The sequence below is a fragment of the Colobus angolensis genome, unplaced genomic scaffold (genome assembly GCF_000951035.1).
Source record: "Colobus angolensis palliatus isolate OR3802 unplaced genomic scaffold, Cang.pa_1.0 Scaffold42, whole genome shotgun sequence".
NCBI classification, from domain to species: domain Eukaryota; kingdom Metazoa; phylum Chordata; class Mammalia; order Primates; family Cercopithecidae; genus Colobus; species Colobus angolensis.
The window spans coordinates 9,485,691-9,508,869 of record NW_012117599.1 but is presented as its reverse complement, the minus strand read 5'-3'; the positions used below and the strand labels follow the sequence as shown (position 1 = coordinate 9,508,869).

At 44.7% G+C, this 23,179-nt stretch overlaps 1 protein-coding gene across 3 annotated transcripts in view; it reads left to right on the top strand.

The window, feature by feature from the left end:
* Nucleotides 1-13,149, top strand: part of FHL2 (four and a half LIM domains 2) — a 79,245-nt gene extending 66,096 nt beyond the window's left edge. For all 3 annotated transcript variants that reach the window (XM_011956626.1, XM_011956625.1, XM_011956627.1), the window contains 3 exons: nucleotides 6,220-6,389; nucleotides 10,511-10,697; nucleotides 12,544-13,149. In XM_011956626.1, coding sequence (XP_011812016.1) covers nucleotides 6,220-6,389; nucleotides 10,511-10,697; nucleotides 12,544-12,695 — 509 coding nt within the window. In that variant the 3' untranslated portion in view covers nucleotides 12,696-13,149. The remainder of the gene's footprint in view (nucleotides 1-6,219; nucleotides 6,390-10,510; nucleotides 10,698-12,543) is intronic.
* The last annotated feature ends 10,030 nt before the right edge of the window (nucleotides 13,150-23,179 follow it).

Below are 23,179 nucleotides of genomic sequence, written 5' to 3'. Positions count from 1 at the left end.
TGAGATCCAGCCACTGCGCTCCAGCCTGGGCGACAGAGCCAGACTCTGTCTCAAAAAAAAAAAAAAAAAAATACATCTCCCGCATCAGCCCCCACTTTCCCACCACCATAGATGGTTTCTCTTTTCTTCGCTTCTACCTGCTGAATGTGCACTCATTCAGTTATTTCACCAAGTGTGCATGGTGCTCTTGCGTGCCAGGCACTGGGCTCAAGCCGAGCATCCATGGGGTGTGAGCCGAGGTGCACCTGGTCCTCTGCCCTTGAAGAGTTGGTGTTCTAGATGGACAGTCGAAAAGGGCACAGCTGCAACTGGGCCAGGTGCTGAGGATGGCAATAAAGGTGCCTTGTGTGTTGATAGGACTGTGTCCCTCATGGTTTGTGTGTGTGTGTGTGTGTGTGGTGGGGGGAAGTTATTTGTTTTTTTGTTTTGGGAGGGCAGAATCTTTTATTCTGAAAAGCAAAGGGGACAAAAAGATATGGAATTTCAAAATACAGAAAGAAGCTGGGCATCGTGGCTCATGCCTGTAATCCCAGTACTTTGGGAGGCTGAAGTGGGTGGATCACTTGAGGTCAGGAGTTTGAGATCAGCCTGGCCAACATGGTTCAGTGGTGCAATCTTGACTCACTGCAACCTCTGCCTCCCAGGTTCAAGAGATTCTTCTGCCTTAGCCTCCTAAGTAGCTGAGACTACAGGTGTGCGCCACCACACCCGGCTAATTTTTGTACTTTTAGTAGAGACAGGGTTTCATCATGTTGGTTTGCTTTGTTTTTGATAATAAAGAAATACTGAAGAGATTGACATATAGGAAATAGTTTAAAAAGATATGTAGGATGCCAGGTGTGGTGGCTCGCCCCTGTAATTCCAGCACTTTGCAAGGCTGAGGAGGGCAGGTCACGAGGTCAGGAGTTTGAGACCAGCCAGGCCAACGTGGTGAAATCCCATCTCTACTAAAAATACAAAAATTAGCCGGACATGGCAATGTGCGCCTGTAGTCCCACCTACTCGGGAGGCTGAGGCAGGAAAATTGCATGAACCCGGGAGGTGGAGGAGGTTGCAGGGAGCTGAGATTGTGCCACTGCATTCTAACCTGGGTGACAGAGTGAGACTCCATCTTGGAGAAAAAAAAACAGACATGTAGGATAAGGAATCATCATTTTTAAAAAGGCAAGGAGGTTATTTGACCTTCAGTAAGATGGTTTCATACTGCTACTATATTTCTCTGGTTAATACAACTTAAAAACCACTGTGACACACTATGACAGGGAAGAAAAATGCCCAGGCTGACACAACCCCAGCCCTGTTGGCAGCTGTAAGGGAAGACAGGTGGCAGGGCTGCATGGTGACTTTAGATGAGGCAGCTCCAGGCAGGAAGGCCTCATCCAAGATCACATGGGTCCTGCAGAGGCTGGAAACTCGGGCCCCAGTGCTGTGTGACACTGCGAATGAGAACCGAAGCCTGTAGAAGGCCAGGCTGACCTGTGTCCTGCCCCACAGGGAGTCACTGCAGAGACACAGCACTCTCAGTAACAATAAGAACCACAACATTAATTGAAAAACAAATTAAACCCTTACTAGTTTCCTGAACAAGGGCCCAAGGAAGCTTCCACTGGGGAGTCTAGGGGCTACTTAAGACTTTAACTGTTAGCACCAACCATGACATAAAAAGTATGCATATTTCCCGGATTTTGAATTTTTCACCTGTCTTGACTTTCTGTGTTAGTTAGGTTCTCCAGAGAAACAGAATCAATCGAAGAAATATATACACATAGATATGTATATACGGGGAGAGAGAGAGAGAGAGAAAGATGAGAGAGAGAGAGAGAGAGAGAGATTTATTTCAAGGGATTGGCTCATGAGACTGTGGAGGCGGTACGTCTGGAATCTGTAGAACAGCCCAGCAGTCTGGAGGCTCGGGAAGAGATGACACTGCAGTTCCAAAGGGGAGCATTTGAATTCCGTAGGGCAGCAGGCTGGAAACTCAGCCAGGGTGTGTCTATTGCAGTCTTAAGAAGAATTAGTTGCCCTTAGGGAAACCTTAGTCTTTGCTCCTAAGGCCTACCACTGATTAGATGAAGCCCGGCCCTGATCCGTGGGTAATGTGCTGCACTCAAAGCTTACTGACTTAGACGTTAATCACATCTAAAAAACGCCTTCACGGCAACAAATAAACCTGTTTTTTTTTGACCAAACAACTGGGTACCAGAGCCCAGCCACGCTGACACATAAAATTAACCATCACACCTTCTCTTTCTCATGGTGTTTACTGGGGAGGGAAAGAAAGGAAAAACATGATCAGATAAGAAGTAAAAGCCCCATGTTCAGTGAGAGGCAACCCATACTGAATATCTGAGAATTAACTGGCCAGCAGTCTCTTCTACTAAGGAGTGAGGGAAGCTGGAATTCAGGCTTGGTGGTAAGAAATGCTGTGTAGTAATAATAACAACACAGCCACAGCTACCGGCCCCTGAGCACACACAGAGGGGTCGGACACTGCTGCTTTACCGAATCCCATTTAATCTTCAGTGTCCCCTGGGTTGGATGGCTTCATCCCCATCTTTTTTTTTTTTGAGACGGAGCCTCGCTCTGTTGCCCAGGCTGGAGTGCAGTGGCCGGATCTCAGCTCACTGCAAGCTCCGCCTCCCGGGTTCACGCCATTCTCCTGCCTCAGCCTCCCGAGTAGCTGGGACTACAGGCGCCCGCCACCTCGCCCGGCTAGTTTTTTGTATTTTTTAGTAGAGACGGGGTTTCACCATGTTAGCCAGGATGGTCTCGATCTCCTGACCTCGTGATCCGCCCGTCTCGGCCTCCCAATCATCCCCATCTTACAGGTGCCTCCGCCAGAAGAAAGGGACCGGGCACCAAAGGCAGGGTGTCTAGAAGAATTCTGGTGTATGCAAAACAAACAAACCACCACCAACAAAACGCTGACTCAAAGCACTTGCTTTGATTTTTAAAAGCGTTCGAACCCATTCAAGATGAATATGGGTTACAGCGTCAGTGCACACAGCTTTTGCAGTGAATTTCCATTTAGAGGACGAGCGAAAAACTCAACCCGCCAGCGCCACACCCCTACACAAGTCAGTTTCCTGATGACTAATCAGGAAACTGGAATACCATCAGAAACCCCAGTGCTGGGGTTTACCAGCTCTCGCGCCCCTATTAGCAGACGTTGCTTACAGATGCACCACAGCCTCTGCGCATGCGCAGACTCCAGTAGCACTACTGTCTCCAACCCTGCAACCAAATTTCTGGCTCCTCATTTGCCTTTTTTTTTTTTTTTTTTTTTGAGACAGGATCTCGCTCTTTCGCTCAGGTGGGAGAGCAGTGGTACGATCACTGCTGCTCACTACAGCCCTGACTTCTCGGGCTTGAATGATCCTCCCACCTCAGCCTCCTACGTATCTGGGACCTCAGGCACACACCACCACACCCAGCTAATTTGTTTTTTTTTTATTTTTTTGGTAGAGACAGGGACTCCCTATGTTGCCCAGGCTGGTCGCCAACTCCTGGGCTCAAGAGATCTCCCGCCTTAGCCTCCCAAAGTGCTGGGATTACAGGGCTGAGGCACCGCAGCCAGCCTAATTTGACTGTTTGAAAATCCGATGAAGACATCCCTTCTTCAAGACTGCGCTTCCGTCTGCGGGAGACTTGGTTCAGAGTGTGCGATTCAGTTAGGAGAAGGAACGCCCCTGCCACCTGCCGGCGTTGTTGCATATGACCACGCAGGCCTGCGGCCAAGGCTGTCGCCTTGCCTGAGATGTGCACGCGCCACGTCCCTGGGGCTCCAGGTACGTGCACTCCCTGCACGTAGAGTTGCCCTCGAACTGGTGTTGATCTGATAAGACTTATTTCAGAACTCGCCAAGAATGTCACGAGAGTCATAATTGCCCCATATTCATTGGCAAAATCCTTTGGCTTCTGGGCCGCTTGATCAGAATGAAGGTCGGAGAGCCAAAGAGCAAGTGACAAAAGTATGCATGGAGGTTGAAGAAAATCTTTGTGAAGTGTGTATCAAAGTCCTTCCACTATTTTTACTTGAATTCCCATTGCTTCATGTAATGTTCGTTTTAGGATTCATCACCCCACAATTGAATTCCATAGATTGTACAGCTTAGTTTTGAATTTTAAGATCACTGCGTGTCATCAACCCAAATTCCCTCTCACACATTGCCCCCCACCACACACCCCGCTTATTTTATATAATCTCAAATGTCTGGTCTTGGAAGTACAGGAAGCCGAGAAAATGATCCTAAATAACAATCATGTGATAATTCTCAGCACATTCCTAATTACTGGAGGACAGACATTTCCTGACCAGCTTTCTAGCCCAGCTAAAATAAAACCCCTAGCTTTGTCCTTGGGACCATAAGATTTTGGGGCTGAGAGCTATGGACTAGTCTATAGACTCCTATAAGCCACCTGTGTTACTGCAGCTGTTCACACCCGGTCTGGCGCAGGCAGTCCCCCTGTCGGCTTGATTCCCCATCACTCCCTGACCGCTAGTTGAAGTCACATGTATGTGACCGTCATGCCGCAGTCCCCAGGGATTGGCAACATTTTTCCTTCAAAAATCAGATAAATATCTGGGGCTTTGTGAACCATACAGTCTCTGTCACAACTACTCAACTACCACAACTACACAACTCTGCACAACTGCACACAGTTGCACACTACTCTGCCATCTAGCATGAAAGCGGATGGAAACCATGGAAGTAAATGAATGGGTGTGGCTGCATAAAGCAGGCAGCAGTCTGGATTTGGTCCTTACACGGGCCAGGCCCCTCAGCTAGTCTGGGCACTCACAAGACTTTCCTGTTTCTTTGTCCCTGAAACTCATTTCCCCAGATCTTTCTTTACATTTGCTTTACACGAAGGGTACTTGTTTACATGCCTATCTGGAATCATCTCTTACCATAAATAGATACACTTCTTTCTGGTAAACAAAAATGAAAAAAATGTCAGTCAGCAAACACCGAGCATTTGCAGTGAGTCCAGCTTGGTGGTGGCAGGGGTGACCCGTAAGTGTTTCAGTTCTCTAGAGCTCCTCAGTTCACTTGGAGAAATGGTAGAAACGTATCAAATGCTAATAGTTACTGAAAAGACAATGGATGGCGTGGGTTTAGGCAATTACTAAATGGGATGTACAAGTAACACATGAAGATTTCAGCCAGGCATGGTGGTGTGCACCTGTAGTTCCAGCTCCTCAGGTTGAGGCAGGAGTTTCCCTGGAGCCCAGATGTTCAAGGCTGCAGTGAGCAGGATCACACCACTGCACTCCAGCCTGGGTGACAGAGCGAGACCCTGTCTCGAAAATAAAAAAAAGACATGTAGGTTTTAATTATAGTACTTAGCACAGTGCATAAAACTACCAAGATACATCACAACTTGGTTCAACAGCTAGTATGTAAAGTGAGTGTTGTAGAGGCTGCTCACTGAATCAGGTTAGAGGTTCCAGGTTCATTCACACTCCAGCCATTTCCATCCTGCTGCGAACCAGACAGGGTGTTCTTTATTAGGTGTGCAGTAGGTGAATACAGTCCCTAGACTCCAAAAGTCATGCTCCAGAGAAATTAATCGGAGCTATGCCACACTTCCCTTTATACTTTGCATTGCTGAGGCAGACTTAACTTTTTTTAGATTTAACATTCCTGGGCCGGGCGCGGTGGCTCAAGCCTGTAATCCCAGCACTTTGGGAGGCCGAGACGGGTGGATCACGAGGTCAGGAGATCGAGACCATCCTGAGCTACACGGTGAAACCCCGTCTCTACTAAAAAATACAAAAACTAGCCGGGCGAGGTGGCGGGCGCCTGTAGTCCCAGCTACTCGGGAGGCTGAGGCAGGAGAATGGCGTAAACCCGGGAGGCGGAGCTTGCAGTGAGCCGAGATCGCGCCACTGCACTCCAGCCTGGGCGACAGACCTAGACTTCGTCTCCAAAAAAAGATTTAACATTCCTAACCACGATTTTCAATAAATAAATGTTAAATACCTAAAATGTACACGTGTTGTTCTAGGAGCTGGGTGTACAGTAGTGCACCAAAAGACAAAGTCCATGCCCTGCACAAGATAGGAATCACCTCCATTTAGAGGTGAGCCTTCAAGAGCTGAAGTGACTTGCTCTGGTCATAAAACTAGAGGGTGGCAAGCTCTGAAGGCAACTGCTGGGACTCCACGCCCCTCTAACCATAACTCTGCTGTGTTCCTCTTGACTCTGATGACAGGTACCCGCAAGATGGAGTACAAGGGCAGCAGCTGGCATGAGACCTGCTTCATCTGCCACCGCTGCCAGCAGCCAATTGGAACCAAGAGTTTCATCCCCAAAGACAATCAGAATTTCTGTGTGCCCTGCTATGAGAAACAACATGCCATGCAGTGCGTTCAGTGCAAAAAGGTACTTCAGATTCCCCCTTGGCCCTTGCACATTCTGGCCGGTTTGTCTCCGTGGTCCACGTCTGTCAGTTCTCTTTCCAAAAACAAGGATACTTGTGACACTGGAATGGCATGGGAGCTGTGCCTGTCCTGCCTTACATGCTGAGCTTTATCCATTGGGTCTGGGCGCCCATCCTTCTTTCAAAAACATCAACACTGTTGAGCTCCTGTGATCAAATCGTTTAACCCTGCCTTCTTCTAGACTATTTCTAAATATATGCTTATGTCGATGACCTGATGTTAGAGGGAAAGGGAGCCACTATCCCAAAGCTGTCTTGTTCAGCTTCTCTCCATGAATAAAACAAGAAAACAGTTGCAAACTTGAGAGGGAGAGAAAGATGGAGGGAAGAGGGGGAGAGGAAGGGAAGGAGCAGGGAGGAGAGAGAGACAGATGTGAGAAGAAAAGTAAAGGAGAAAAGTCTGCCCCCGTGGATGTGGGACAGATCATTTATTAAATGTATCCACTCTGGCCAGGCAAGGAGGCTCACACCTGTAATCCCAGCACTGTGGGAAGCCAAGGCTGGTGGATCACCTGTGGGAGGCCAAGGCTGGTGGATTACCTTAGGTCAGGAGTTCAAGACCAGCCTGGGCAACATGGTGAAACTCCATCTCTACTAAAAATACACAGCTTAGCTGGGCATGGTGGTGCACACCTGTAATCCCAGCTACTCGGGAGGCTGAGGCAGGAGAATTGCTTGAACCCGGGAGGTGGAGGTTGTAGTGAGCCAAGATCACACCACTGCACTCCAGCCTGGGTGACAGAGCGAGACTCCATCTCAAAAAATTAAAAATAAATAAATAAATAAACTTCACTACTCGATCTGTTCCAGTCATGGCTCTGTTAGGGTTAAAGAAAGAAAGGGAACTGCCTATCTGTAGGAAGCCAACTCTCTGCCCAGTTGCCCCCCGACCTGTGCCCGTCAGGGTGGAGCTTAGTTTTCTGCTGTGCCCTCTGACTCTTACACACACGCAACTCTGATTATGCTGTAGCTTCCAGCGTCTCTGTGCTGTTAGGCTTTGCATCAGCCTGTTGAGTGGCACCCTCCCACGGCTCACTCACCCTGGGCAATGCCAGCTGTGGAACTCATTGCAGGTTCTGTTTGCTCTCATCCTCTCATTGACCCTGCTCACCCAGCTTCTGCTGTTTTGCCCTTGGGGCCTCTACCCTTGCCTTTGGGCCATGGAGAAACATCCCAATGCCTCTACCTGTACCTGGCTGGCCTGGGCAAGAATGTCCCCACCTTGCCTGCACCTTTTCTAAGTGCTAAGTAGTCTTACCAATTTCCATTCAGCCTTTCTCTCTTGTTTCCATTTGTTCTTTGTTTTTTTTTTTTTTTTTTGAGACAGAATCTCACACTGTCACCCAGGCTGGAGTACGGTGGCACGATCTTGGCTCACTGCAGCCTCTGCCTCTCCAGTTCAGGCGATTTCTTTTGCCTCAGCCTCCCAAGTAGATGGGATTACAGGCAAGCGTCACCATGCCTGGCTGACTTTTTTGTATTTTTAGAAGGCACGGGGTTTCAACACGTTGGCCAGGCTGATCTCGGAACTCCTGACCTCAGGTGACCGACCTGCCTCCGCCTCCCAAAGTGCTGGGATTGTAGGTGTGAGCCACTGCGCCCAGCCCCTTTTGTTCTTTACTGTTATTTTAAATTTTAAATTTTATTTCTCTTAATTTCCTCTCCATTTATGCTTGTTTTTCTCTTTTTTTGAGACAGTTTCACTCTGTCACCTGCGCTGTAGTACAGTGGCATGATCTCAACTCACTGCAACCTCTGCCTTCCGGGTTCAAGCGATTCTCCTGCCTCAGCCTCCTGAGTAGCTGGGATTACAGGCACGCGCCACTACCACAGCCACCTAATTTGTGTGTGTGTGTGTGTGTGTGTTTTTAGTAGAGATGGTGTCTCACCTTGTTGGCCAGACTGGTCACGAACTCCTGTTTTTTTCTTTATTCTTAGATTGAGGTCTCATTCCTGCTTTTATTTTAGGAACCCTCTTCCCTGTTCTCTCCCCTTATTTTCATTTTGGTCTGTTTTTCTCATCAAGACTCAACAGAAGTTCATCTGAATTGCTCTTCCTCTGTCATCTTTCCAGTGTGTGCTTTATTCATTTGCAGAAATGAAAGCAACACATCCTTCTGGGATGCATGCCTTTTGTGTGCATGTCCGTTAAATACACACAAAAACATTCATGCCAGAAGCATCCATTCCTCGACATGAACTTGGCCCTCTTAGGCACTGGGGATCCGATGCTGCACAAGATGCAGACACTTAACTGTAGTCTAGGTGGAAGCACGCTCCAGTGCCAGACCCGTCAGTCATTACTAAGCAGTGTGCCATGGAGGAGAAAAGCAGAGTGTGGAATGGAGGGACCTCAACTAATCTGAGGAGTGGGGGGCCAGGGTGGCGTTTAGGGAGGGAGTCTCTGAGAAAATCATGCTATGCTGAGAGGCATCGAGTTAGCTGATGTGGGTGGGAAGCATGGAATCCGGAGTGAGGGAGGACTGAGGATGTATGTTGCAGGCAGAGGAGACGTCTTACACACACAGGCTACTGCATGCATATGGATACGTTGCAACCAAGCGTGTTTTGTGTTCATTCTCTTGTGAACACAAGAGAATTGTGGGGTGGGTTATAGGAAGATGCTTTATGATTTATGGTTTAATGAAAAGAATACAAGATAGAAGGGAGTCCGGAATTCTAGCTCCTGCTTTGTCATTAACCAGCTATGAATTCTTCAGCAAGTCACTTTTTAATTTCTCTGAGTCTCAGTTTACTCACCCATAAAATTAATATCTTTCTTACTTCACAAGCTTTATGTAAAGACCAAAGGAATTACTGGATGATACTGAAATGTTCAAAAAATAAAAAGCAAAAAACGTGATTGTGAGGTGCTTGCACTCCATCTTCCATGGCCTTCGTTTGCCGAGCTGAGGCCACCTACACTCCTCTGATAGCTTACTCAGCTCCACCATGCATGCATTTTTAAACAGAATGTGAGATGCAACATTTGGAGAAAAATACCAGGTACAATTGAGGTACTGATGGCCGTTCCACCTTGTGTGACTTTGCAGCTTCACCTCACAGATGTTCTAAGACCACAAGACAGGTGAGAATGAAGACATCTGGCTTATTTTTCCCAAAATTTCCAAGATGCCCGTATCTTCTTGTGGCATCAACAGGTGCCAGTCCCAGCTGTCCTTTAAGCCTTTTCCTTCTTTCACCATAAGTGGCTGGAGAGACAGGCTTGTGAGTGGCATTGGAGAGGTTACCACTTGCCAGGGTTTTTGTTTTGTTTTTGAGACAGTCTCACTCTGTTGGCCAGGCTGGAGTGCAGTGGCATGATCTTGGCTCACCGCAACCTTCGTCTCCAGGGTTCAAGCGATTCTCCTACCTTAGCCTCCTGAGTAGCTGGGATTACAGGCGCACCACCACACCCAGCTCATTTTTTGTATTTTTAGTAGAGATGGGGTTTCACCATGTTGGCCAGGCTGGTCTCGAACTCCTGACCTCAAGTGATCCACCTGCCTTGGCCTCCCAAAGTCCTGAGATTACAGGCGTGAGCCACCAGCCCTGCCAGGCTTCTAAGTAAGGACTCCCCATCAACTTGCCTATTTAACATCATCACCCTCACTTCCTGGATGAGAAAACTGAGGTGCAGAGATCTTTATTATGACCTGCTCCCAGCCACAGGTCTGGTAAGGAGTAGGATTAGGATACAAACCCAGGTCTCCTTGATGCTATCTTCGATCAACTCCTCCACTGTGCTGCTTCCCTGCTCGCGAAGGTGGCAACGCCACTGAGGTGCCCTGTGCCTTGGATCTCCAGCATCCCTGGGAAGGGCTGAGGGCAACCCCCAAGCTCCGGTTTCACTAATGGGAAAGCCAGGGCCTATGACACTGGAATGAAAGTGTGTGGCGAGGGTAACGAGTGACTGTGAAGTCTGTAAAGCAGCTTCATGGCGATGTTGAACAAACTGGACGTTTTCTGAATGAGGATCTTGCATCGTCCAGTGGCAGTAGCTGAGACTGAAGATGTCTCCCAAGCACAGAGACCACACTAACTCTCCCACTCGTCCCTGCAGCCCATCACCACGGGAGGGGTCACTTACCGGGAGCAGCCCTGGCACAAGGAGTGCTTTGTGTGCACCGCCTGCAGGAAGCAGCTGTCTGGGCAGCGCTTCACGGCTCGCGATGACTTTGCCTACTGCCTGAACTGCTTCTGTGACTTGTATGCCAAGAAGTGTGCTGGGTGTACCAACCCCATCAGCGGTGAGTGTCCCGGGGTCCCCACTTTGAAGAGGGATTGGAAGCTTGAACAAGGCCTAGCATGTTAGCATGTGACCCTGTCTATATCCCTAAACTTCCCAGACCTCCCTAAGGCTCTGAGCACAGCAGACTTTTCTGCCTGCCTGCTTTCCTCTCCTTGGTGCACTGGCTATGCTTCGGCAGGTAGTGATTACTTCCTCTGCAGCCCACCGGATCACAACCATATGGCCTGTGCTCTGGTTTAGTTTCTGCTTTGGGTTGGATTATCTCTAAAACTGCAGCCTGTGAGCCTGTGACACCACATAAGCACAATAAAAACTGGCCTTTTCAGTCTTGGCAGCTGTGCTGTTTTCTTAGAAGTGTCCCCTAGCATCTTAGGGGGGCAGTTGTACTCCAAAGCATCTTAGTGGGAAATGTCTGCCACAAGGCCATAGCTATATGAGGGCAGAGGGTATATTCTAAGGAGTTTTTCATATTGTATTCCCCCAAAGAATCTGGCTAAGTGAGAGCCCAAAATCTGGCTGGCCAGCAGACCAGGCTTCTGGACTAGACTATTAAGCAGGCTGGAGAAATTCAGTGTGGAGAACAGATGACTTCACACTAAAGTCCTTTAGATGGTCACCACATACCACTACACAAATTAGTGACTGGGTGGGGAGAGAAAAGTGTGTATTCTACAGTAACACAGGAGAAGTTTTATGATGTGGGATTTTCAATCCCACTGCATTCAGTGGACTGGTTCTTCTGTATCAGAGGAAGGTGGCAGACACATGGAGTACCCGGTGGCCTGGCTTTCCTGTGTGGCTTTTCAGTATAATTACAGAAACACATCTATACACCCGCTGTGTGCTTGTCCTTGACTTTCTTTTCCCTCAGGCCTAGAACCAAGTTCACCTAACTGAGCTAACTCACCTTCCCAGGTCACTAAAACAGTTCTCTCGCGTGTAATGCAGAGCTCATTACATTTCCATGTGAAATTAAAATATGAAGAAAAGCATAGTATTTACAGTTTACCCATGTTAAAATATCTGTTTCTGGTCATTTATATACCACATTTCCCTTGGAATCATTTAGGGGGAAAACGCAATGTTTTGCCAGAACATATTCATCTTTAATGCTATTTTCAGCAGTAACTTCTGTTGAGGTCAATGTTTGTAACATTAAGCTTTATAAAGTGATACAATCTATATAAAAGCACTTTTAAATGTAAAACGTTAGATATGAATGTGAATTGTGGTTATTGTAGCACTGAGAAAAAACACTAGGTAAAACCAACTGTATTATAATCAGGGACCAATGTACCTTAAATATTTGATTCCATTCTATCTGTCTGCAGCTTTCTCAGGATCTTCCCGCTGCAACAATATCCCTCTCCCCTCATTCCTACCCACATCGCACTGTATCTGTCAGGCTTTTCCTGGCCACCCCAGGGAGGATTAACTTTTTCCTCTTCTACACTCCCTTCGGTGCTTCAATCATTAAATCACAAAAATTTGAGCACCAGGCAACATGAGGCACCTAGTGAAGGCATAAGAGAAATCTGCTTCCTGTTCTCAGAGAGTTTCATTTTGTGGGAAAACACATGACAAATACAGTCAGCACTCTTTGATGCACTTATCACATCGTTTTGGAACCAGTTTCTCTCTCTCTTCTGATAATCACGAGATCCTCCAGGCTGTGCATAGAATCTGATTTACATATGGATTCCCAGCACCCAGTCCCTAGAAGTTCACACTATCCATATTACACAATCCAAACTTTGAAATGGATCAAACCACAATTCCTTCTTCAGTCCCAGTTGCCTGATTCTAATTTTCTTCACCCGGTATTATTTTCTCTCTGTTAACAGGACTTGGCGGCACAAAATACATCTCCTTTGAGGAACGGCAGTGGCATAACGACTGCTTTAACTGTAAGAAGTGCTCCCTCTCACTGGTGGGCCGTGGCTTCCTCACAGAGAGGGACGACATCCTGTGCCCCGACTGTGGGAAAGACATCTGAAGTCAACACGGAGAAGTTGCTGCTTGTGATCTCACACACAGATTTTTATGTTTTCTTTCTCACCCAGGCAATCTTGCCTTCTGGTTTCTTCCAGCCACATTGAGACTTTCTTCTAGTGCTTTTCAGTGATACTCACGTTTGCTTCAACCCTTTAGTGCTTTGTGCTAGTTCAGTCCCAGGCAAAGAGAAAACTCGCCCTAGGCCCTAGGTGGGAAGATGGTTTGAAATTTTTGTAATCGAGTAAGGCACACCCAAATGTAAAAATCCTTTTGAATGATGTCTTTATAAATCTTTCTCTCACTGCCTATTTAAGTGCAATTAACATATGTCACGAACTTGAAAGTTTTCTAAACTCAGTAAGGTAATGACCAATTGGTATTTACGACTCTGTAACTTCCTGTTGTGTCAAGTCTAAACCAAGATTATGTGACTTGCAATAAAGTTATTCAGAACAAAATCCTTTGCCAGGCAGTGTATGAAATCATGATTAAAGGTTGAGGCACTGAGTCTAAGTAACACTTCATTGCATGGTCCGATGGTCACTGTATTAAGTGCAGTTCCAATGGCCTGGGGCATCGCCAACTGGAATAGCATCACACCCTTTATTTAAAGGAAGCCTTCAGTCAACACCAGGCACCTCTTCCTTGCTACCTTCTCTCCCAGTTTTTTTGTTTTTTGTTTTTTTGAGACAGAGTCTCACTCTGTCGCCCAGGCTAAAGTGCGATGGCACAATCTCGGCTCACTGCAACCTCCGCCTCCTGGGTTCAAGCGATTCTCCTGCCTCAGGCTCCTGAGTAGCTGGGATTACAGGTGCCCACCACTATGCCGGGCTAATTTTTGTATTTTTGGTAGAGATGGGGTTTCACCATGTTAGGGTGGTCTCGAACTCCTGACCTCAGATGATCTACCTGCCTTGGTCCCCCAAAGTGCCGGGATTAAAGGTGTGAGCCACTGCACCCGGCCACCTTCTCTCTCTTTCCCATACTCTTTCTCTTGGAATGTAATCCTCTGCATTTGATGCAGTAACATAAACTCTTGACAGTGAAGCCAATTCTCAGGTCATTTTTCTTGGCAGGGCTTGCTGGCTCTGTCCAAGTGCTGCGGATCCACATCTTATACTGACTTCCATAAAGTGAAAGATTGCACAAGGACATAAGCAACTTGAGGCCAGAGACAACATCCTACTCATCTTTATGTTCTCAACACCCTCGCAACTGAGGGCACCCTGGGAGCCTTCAGTGTTGCTGAAAAGGGCAGTAAAGCAGGAGAGACACACAGTCATTACAATAAAAGTAACATTCTGAGCTGGTGTGGCGGTAGCCTGTGAAATAATCTCAGACAGCAGCACACAGCTGGGAAGCACAGAGCCAATGGATGGGATAGAGCACTGCACAGTTCTCTTTAGCATCAGTGACGTTTTTGTCCTTAGTTTTCTAAGACAACGCAATATAATAAAATGAAACGCTAAGCAACAGAAGCATTTGGTGGAAATCAAGTCTGATATATGCTGAGCATATGTGAAATCAGTTTCTTAATCTGAGTGGCAGTCACTGTTAGAATGTTTGATGATGTCTGGAATGAGTCTTTTGGATTTATAGTTGACTTGAGGTTTTCCTTAAAAAGAATAATTTCATCCCGTGTTAGTTGTTCTGCTGTTTTCTATTTCATAAAAGTAAAAGCACTCCAAATTTCATTTTGGAACATCTTACTTGTTCTCATTAAAACCACAGATTCTCCCAACCTTAAATTACCCATTCTAAAATTAATGGTTAGGGGGAATTCCACTTCTAGTAAATAGCTCCAATTGGACTAATTCTCTTCCAAATTAACAGTCATTCTAGACAAAATGTTTATTTAATTGTTGAGAACACTGGAGCACAATCCAAAGCAGGCAGATATTGGAGGCGGGTAGACACTTGGACGAAGAGAATGACACTGGGTGATTTTCCTGTTTCGGCCTTTTATCCAACGGCAGCCCCCCGCCAGGGATCTAAAACTCTGTTAGGAAACCTGCAGTCTTACTAGCCTGAGGAACCAGAGGCCAGAGTTTGGGATAAACAGCCTCTGGAAAGTGCGGAAGACAATCCTGAAAAGGATAGCCCCAAGTGTGTTGCATGAACTTAGAAATTTCTGGCTGGCAACTGAACCGTGTATCCTTAGGCCAGACTCCAAGCAGCCCAGCCAAGGCTTAAAGCATTGACTGACAGGACTTTACGGATAGTGGTGTGCAGGGCTTAGCTGACCAACCCTCTTCCTACTGAAGGAAATTACTTGTATATAAACCACACAACACAAAGTCTCTGAAAATTTCCCCAAAGGCATATAACAAAATACGCATTCATTCAGGAAAATCCACTACTAAGTCTTAGGAAGAACAGTGCGTCTGTGGCATTTGAGCCACAGCCTCATCCCATCCCATCCCCACTCCCCAGCTTCATGTGACAAACTCTACTTTGGACCAATGCATCCAAAAATTAAGGGGTCTCTCGTCCCCCAGATCCTGGTCTAGGGCTCTGCCCCGGGTGCCACAGGCTGAGAATCCTAGAGCTCCAATTGCCCCTACCCTAGCCTGCCAGCGCGGAGGCTCCACACTGGGAGGGGCAATCTCAGAAGACCAGTGGCTACCAAGCCACTCACAGAGAAGGGCTGTCACTCCCGGAGAAGCAGGCCACCGTCCAGCCCCCAGGGGAGAGCCAGGCTCCGAGACTGGCAACTCAGCGGTTCTGCCCAAGGGGGCTAGTATTTGTTACGGAGAATTGAGAAATCTTTGCCTAAGGGGATTGTCAAAAACAGGAAGACATCTTGCCAGAGAACAATGAAGGAAGGGGCTGGTAACTCTGCTATTAGTAGCAAAAAGCAGAATGACAGACTGGCCAGAAGTTGAACATGGAAAAGCAGAGAAATAGATAGCAAGGGGAGCCCTCCTGGAATCTTGTTAATCCTTGAGGTTCGGGAAGTATGTATGGACTGGGCTGTATCCACTCAGGAGCAATCAGATGTGCAAACAAACTTGAAAGCATTCTCCAAAGCATACACAGGTCCATCAGCAAACAGCAGAAATCTTATTAGCTCAAAGTGCGTAAGCAGAACCTCTGACCAAACACTGGCTGAACATAAAAACATGTTTGTTCAAAAACTAAAGGAAATCATATCTAAAAAAGGAAGGTAAGAGAACAATCACAGTTGATCCTCCATATCCACAGATTCCTCATCTGTGGATTCAACCAACTGTGGATCGAAAGTATTTAGGAAAAAAAAAAAAAGTTGACACAGTTCCAAAAAAGCAAAACTTGGATTTTCCACATGCTGAATACTATGTTGAATCCATGCGGATGAAGTGATGTGTAGGCATTGTATTAGGTATTATTATAAGTAATTTAGAGATTAAAGTATACAGAATGATGTGAATAGGTTATATGCAATTCTATGCCATTTTCTATAAGAGACTTGAGCATCCATGGAGTTTGGTATTTGTAGGGGGTCCTGGAATTAATCCCCCACAGATACCAAGAGATGACTTTACTCACCAAACAAACCAATGAAGAGATAAAAATTATTTTTAATAAATCAAATGGAATTCTGAAGCTGAAAAATATACTAAATGAAAAGAAAAATTCACTAGAGGGGCTTAATAGTAGATTTGAGTTGGGAGAAGAAAATCAGTGAACTTGAAGATGGAACAACAGAAATTATACAATCTGAAAAACAGCAAAAAGAGTGAAATGAAAAGAGCTTCAGAGAAAGGTGAGAAACCATTAAGCATACCAACATATGTGTAATGGAAGGACCAGAAGGCTAGGAGAGAGAAAAAAAGAACAGGAGAAAGTATTTTTCAGAGTTAATGACTAGCCAGGTGCAGTGGCATGTGCCTGTTATCCCAGCTACTCAGGAGGCTGAGGTGGGAGAATTGCCTGAGTCTAGGAGTTTGAGGCCGCAGTGTGAGAAAACAGCACCTGTGAACAGCCACTGCACTCCAGCCCGCACAGCACAGCGAGAACTTCTTAACGCAGAAAAAGAAGAAAAAGAGTTAGTGGTTGAAAAAGCCTCCAAATTTGATTTGATGAAAAATATGAATCTACATATTTAAGAAGCTCAGTAAACTCAAAGTAGGATAAATGCAGAGACCTTACCCAGACACATCACATTCAAAATGCTGAACGCCAACGATAACGAGAAAACTCTGGCTAGATGTAAAATAATATAGCTATATGATTAAGACTTTTTATTAAACTGGGAAATTAAACATACACATACAAAAGTACACAAAACAAATGCTAACAGGCAAAAACTAAGCCAATGAGATGTTGGAAATATTCTATATGATGGGTTGTAAACTATGGTCCCTGGGCTAAATTCTGCCCACTGCCTGTTTTCTTTCCTAGTTTATTTTTTAGGGATAGGATCTCGCTCTGTTGCCTAGGCTGAAGTGCAGTGCCATGATCACAGCTCACTGTAACCTTGAACTTCTGGGCTCAAGTGATCTTCCCACCTCAGCCTCTGAAGTAGTTGGGACTACAGGCACGCACCACCATGCCCGGCTGTGTGTGTGTGTGTGTTGCTGTCATTTTGAGATGGAGTTTCGCTCTGTCACCCAGGCTGTAGTGCAGTGGCATGATCCTGGCTCACTGTAACCTTCACCTCCTAGGTTCAAGCAATTCTCCTGCCTCAGCCTCTCGAGTAGCTGGGATTATAGGCACCTGCCACCACACCCAGCTAATTTTCGAATTTTTTGTAGAGACAAGGTTTCACCACACTGGCCAGGCTCGTCTTGAACTCCTGACCTCAGGTGATCCACCTGCCTCGACCTCCCAAAGTGCTGGTATTACAGGTGTGAGCCACCACACCTGGCTGATGCATGGCTATTTTAAAAATTTTTTGTAGAGATGAGGTCTCATTATGTTGCCTAGGCTGGTCTCAAACTCCTGGGCTCAAGTGATCCCCCCATCTTGGCCTTCCAAAGCACTGGGATTACCAGCATGAGCCATCACACCTGGTCTGTTTTCTTAAAAAAAAAAAAAAAAGTTTTATTCAAACGCAGCCATGTATGTTCATTTACGTATTGGTTTGCTGGCAATTTTTTACTATCTGGACCGTTACAGAAAAACCTGCCACCTGTGCTGTACTGTGTATCTTGTTCTGGGTAGTGATACACACACACACACACACACACACACACACACACACACACACACACACACATTTTTTTCTCCTGAGCTATATAACTTAGAACTTTTCTAACTTTACAGCATTTTATTATAACTCAATAAAAATTTTAAAAATTTAAAATATGTTACACTTTGAACTTGAGTTCACTTGAGTACACTTTGAGTTACCTTAACTTGTCTTTGTTTTTCGTTAAACAGCAAGCCAACTTGTTTGATCTTTGATTATTACAATATGTGAAATATTTGGGGGTCAGTCTCTACTGCCTGTTTCTGTTGCAGCCCACATTGGGTCCACTGTGCTGGGATTACAGGCGTGAGTCACCACGCCCGGCCAGGATATTATAAAATTCTTAATAGAACTAGTCTACCCTCAACCAAAACCATGAAAATGTAGTCACTAAAGTAAGTGAAAGAAACAGTTTCACTGATGAGGCGATCATTCTACATGAACCACGAACAAGGCAAGAAACTCAGTAAATCTATCTGCTGTGGTGCAATGTACCCTGGAACTACAATGGTTACTACTCCCTCAATATTGCCCTTAGCCCTTTATCTCTGGAAAAGCTTTAGAGGAATACCTGCAAAAGAACTCAGTGCTGCTAGTAGAGCAGAACTTTAGAAAACTAGCAGAGAAATCCTTGTGATCACAAAAATGAAGCCCAAGGTATATGTACTACACATTATGAACTTGCTACAACTAGACACTATCCAATTTGTAAGCAGAGGGCTGCCCTCAAGTCTTTGAGTCAGCACAATAAATAAACCCTAACTCCTTTGGACAAAACTTTGTAAAACTAGTTATATTAAAGCAAAATAAAAGTTATATTAACTTGCATATCACTTAATCGTATTACTTTAGAAACTTAAAATATATACTCAATTCTCATCATCTTTAGTGATGCCCATTCAGACTTGAGGGCATCTCTCATTTTCTGCCTGGTTATTAAATGACAGACTACAGAGGCTCAGGGATAAGCATAAGGTTAATTCTAGAAATATCAAGAAATAAGATCTGCAAGAGTCTTAAGGATAAGAGTGAAATCCATCTGCTTTGCAAAGGAGGAAGTGGAAGCCCAGGAAGAATAAAGCTTACTCAAGACTGCAAAGAGGCCAACACACTAGAAATCAGAAATCCTGACTCCTAGCCTACTATCCCCTAAAACATGGGATTTTTTCTTACACATAGAGATGAAGATGGGGCAAGTGCCATCTCTAAATACACGAGTTTTTAAACACTGAGGAGGAAATGTCCACGTGACATACATGCCAAAATGTATGTAGTGACCTTTCAGTGAAAAAAAAAAAAAAATTGAGACTAGAACTCCATTATAACAGTAAGAGCAGACTGACTTCATCCCTGGCATCTATTAGCATTTATGCATTTTACTCACTTACTATGTTCTGAGGATGCTATGGTTTGAACGTCTCCCCTAAAAGTTCACATGCTGAAAACTTAATTGCCATAGACACAGTTATTAAGAGATAGGGCCTCAAAGAAGAGATTAGGCCATGAGGGCTCTGTCCTCATGAATGGATTAATGCCATTATCACAGGGGCAGTTACTATGGAAGTGATTTCTTGACTAAAAAAAAAGAAAGATGAATTCAGCCCAGTTCTTCTGTGCTTTGCATACTCACTGCTGTCTTTCTGCCTTCCGCCATGGGATAACCCTCACCAGCTGCCAGTGCCATGCTCTTAGACCTCCCAGCCTCCAGAACTGTGAGCCAAATAAACTGGTCTTTGTAAATTACCTAATCTCTGGTATTCTGTTATAGCCGGAGAAAAGGGACTAAGACAGAGAGGATCTTCTACAAGAGTAATCCAGTCGTTTGTTTTTGATAGGTTTCTCTAGGCTTCAAGGAATTAAAAGATATAACTAGTAAACTACCTAATGCACAGAATACTGTGACTTTAATTATTAAATGTTCTTCAGATTCCTTCTCAAATTTTTATTTAAATTGAACAACTGGGATTAAGAAGAAGAAAAGGCCCTACCAGGCATGGTGGCTCACGCCTGTAGTCTCAGCACTTTGGGAGGCCGAGGCGGGCAGACCACAGGGTAAGGAGATCAAGACCATCCTGGCTAACATGGTGAAACCCTCTCTACTGAAAATACAAAAAAATTAGCTGGGTGTGGTGGCACGCACCCATAGTCCCCAGCTACTTGAGAGGCTGAGGCAGGAGAATTGCTTGAACTTGGGAGGCAGAGGTTTCAGTGGGCCGAGATCCTGCCACTGCACTCCAGCCTGGGCAACAGAGCGAGACTCCATCTCAAAAAAAAAAAAAAAAAAAAAAACCCAAACAAAAGAAGAAGAAAAGGCCCTTGAGGACAGGGACCATGTTTTATTTACTCTAGTTCCTTATTTAGAGCCTAAGTATAGAGCAGACACCTTAAAACTGGTGAATCGCTGTTGTCTAGGGATTTATTTTGTTGTTAATAGAGAAAAGTCAATTTGACATTCTTTTTCATTAAAACAAAACTGCAAAACTATCTTAAATGATATGACTTAAGCAACATTAGAAATGAGTTCGAGTCTCTAAGATTAAAAGGCAAACGGAATGAACATCATCACTCTCACAATTAATAATTAATAATCACTGTCATCTAGCTGATAAAGCCACTTCCCACATGGGTACAGGCTAACAACTCCTGCAACTACTGCTGGGTAAATGGATGGCGGTTGCTTGGAGCCACGTTTCTCACTGTTGGAGTGGGAGGTTACAGACATGCAAGGGAAGTCTGGAATGATCAATACGGTAATCGAGTTAGAGACACAGTATGAACTCATGTTTTACTTACTATAGATACAGACGGTTACATATAGATAAATCTATAGAAATATACACCTACAGGGGTTAATATACGTACATATATTTCCTTGCTCTGTCAGTTGAGGAGGCCTAAAAACAATGACACCCCAGTAGCAATCAGCATACTTAGTACCCAGATCTCAGTTTTTAATAAAAGGAACCAAGGCTTCTTAGAGAAATGATTCATTCTAGGGCTTGGGCGAGAAATATACAAAACGACACTAGAGCATCCTACAGTACCAGAAAGGAAGTGTTCAAAGAAAACACAATGATGGGGAAAGTTACAAGGAAACAGGAGCTAACTGAAAGAGCTTTCAATGGCTGATGCAAGAAAGAATTTGAGTTAAAAAACAAAACAAGAAACGAAAACACACATTAGACTTTAACCCAAAATATAAACTAAGTATCCATGAGTCATACTGACATACATCATTGAATAAAATTAGTGGTAGAGAATAGATAAGTCTCCTGTGCAGAATTACAAATAATTTAGGTACTTCACCAGCAAAGTAACTCCGCATTCCTTACATGACTTTGTTCCAAAGAGCAGAGTATGTATGAAAAGGGGAAACAGAATAACCTTTTTTTTGGCGGGAGGGAGGTGGCAAAAGTGACATTCAGAAGGGAAAAGCAGTAACTTCATAGTGGAAAAAAAATGACAAACACTATGTCACCCAAATGAGATTAAGGTTAACCTCAAAAGTAATATCATGTTTACAGTATGTCCTCAAAATAATGTGATGAAAACGGCAATTTACGTCTGTGGTCTTCCCCCCGAAACACACAGCCCCAGTCTAGTCATGAGAAAACATCAGAAAAATCTCAATTGAGGAACATTCCCCAGGTATTTACCTGACCATGACTCTTCAAAACTGTCAAGTCATCAAAAACAAGGAAAGTCTGAGAAACTGTCACATCCAAGAGAAGCCTAACATGACATGACAATGAAATAACATGGTATCCTGGGTAGGATCCTGGCACCGTAAAAGGGTACTAGGGAAAAACTCAGAAAATCGAAAAAAATTATGAACTTTAGTTAACAATGAGTCATTTCAACAAAGGTACCATATGAATGTATGTTAGCAGGGAAACAGTATGGGCTATGTTAAAAATCTGTACTACTGTGGCAATGTCTCCAAAAATCTAAAACTGTCCTAGTTTATTTTTTAAAAGTTTATTTTAAAAAATTACATAGCAAGGCAGAACAGACATAACAGAAGGCTTCGAAAGATAGGATGGTTTTATATTTATGAAAAGTATTTGTCTTTCACCATAACTGGTAAAGCATTTTAAAGTCTTTCCTAAAGGTTTAACTGTTCGTCAAGTAAGTTTTAGTTTAAACTATTCACCTGAAGATTAAAAAAACAAAACAAAATTTGGCTAATTTTACTTAAGGATAAAAGACAGGGCTATTACCGACTTACTCAACTAGTCTATTTTTGATTAAACTGAATGCTTGGTTAAGTCTCAACAGAGTTAACAAACAGCTTCCAATTGGTATTAGAATCAAATCCAAAGTCCTACGTAGGGTCATACATCATCTGGTCCTGCCTATTCTTTGACTTCATTTTATACTACCATTGCCCCTGTTTTCATTCACTTGAGCCACACCAGTCTTTCTGTTCTAAGAACCTAGTAAGCCTTAGGGCTTTCATGTTTTGTCCTTGTCTGGTACCTGTTACCTACTGCTGGGTAGCAAACTACCCCCAACACTTAGCGGCTTTCTACAACTCCCACTTTATTCACTCATGATTCTGAGTGTCATCAGTTTGGACTGATTCCACCAGGAAGTTCATCATGCAGCTTTAGTTAGCTGGTAGCTAGACCGGGGATAGGTGACTGACTAGTGGTCACATGTCTGGCAGTTAGTGCTAGCTGTTGGGTGTTGGGAGAACCATGTATTTCCATTGGGTAGCCTGGGCTTTTTCACAGGGCTGCAAGCAGAGGTCCAAGTGTAAGAGTAGAAGCATTCACTTGATCAAAGCAAGTTACAAGGCCAGTCCCTATACAAGTGGTGGGAAGCTGACTCCAGCCTTGATGGGAGGACTATGCAGCCATCTAAAATCAGACACATGTAGAATCCTTCTCCTGAAAGCTTTCCATAGCTATGCCTTAGTCATGCTCTCTTCAAAATATAGTATCTTCAGAGGCCTTTCCTAACCACTGTATTTAAAATAGCTCCTCATCCTACCTTCTTTGTCCTTCACCATTTCATGACCCTGTTTTATTTTCCACCAACTATCCATTATTTCATGGTTCACTTGTCTGTTTTCTCTATGAGAGCAAGTACTTAATCTGCCTTGTTCATTCCCAAGAGCTAGCATAGTAGGTACTCAACAAATACACAGGCAATTCAAATCTCTATTTTTCATTCCACAATAAGATGATCAAGTTATTAAAAAACTGAAAAAGGGGCCGGGCGTGGTGGCTCAAGCCTGTAATCCCAGCACTTTGGGAGGCCGAGACGGGTGGATCACGAGGCCAGGAGATCGAGACCATCCTGGCTAA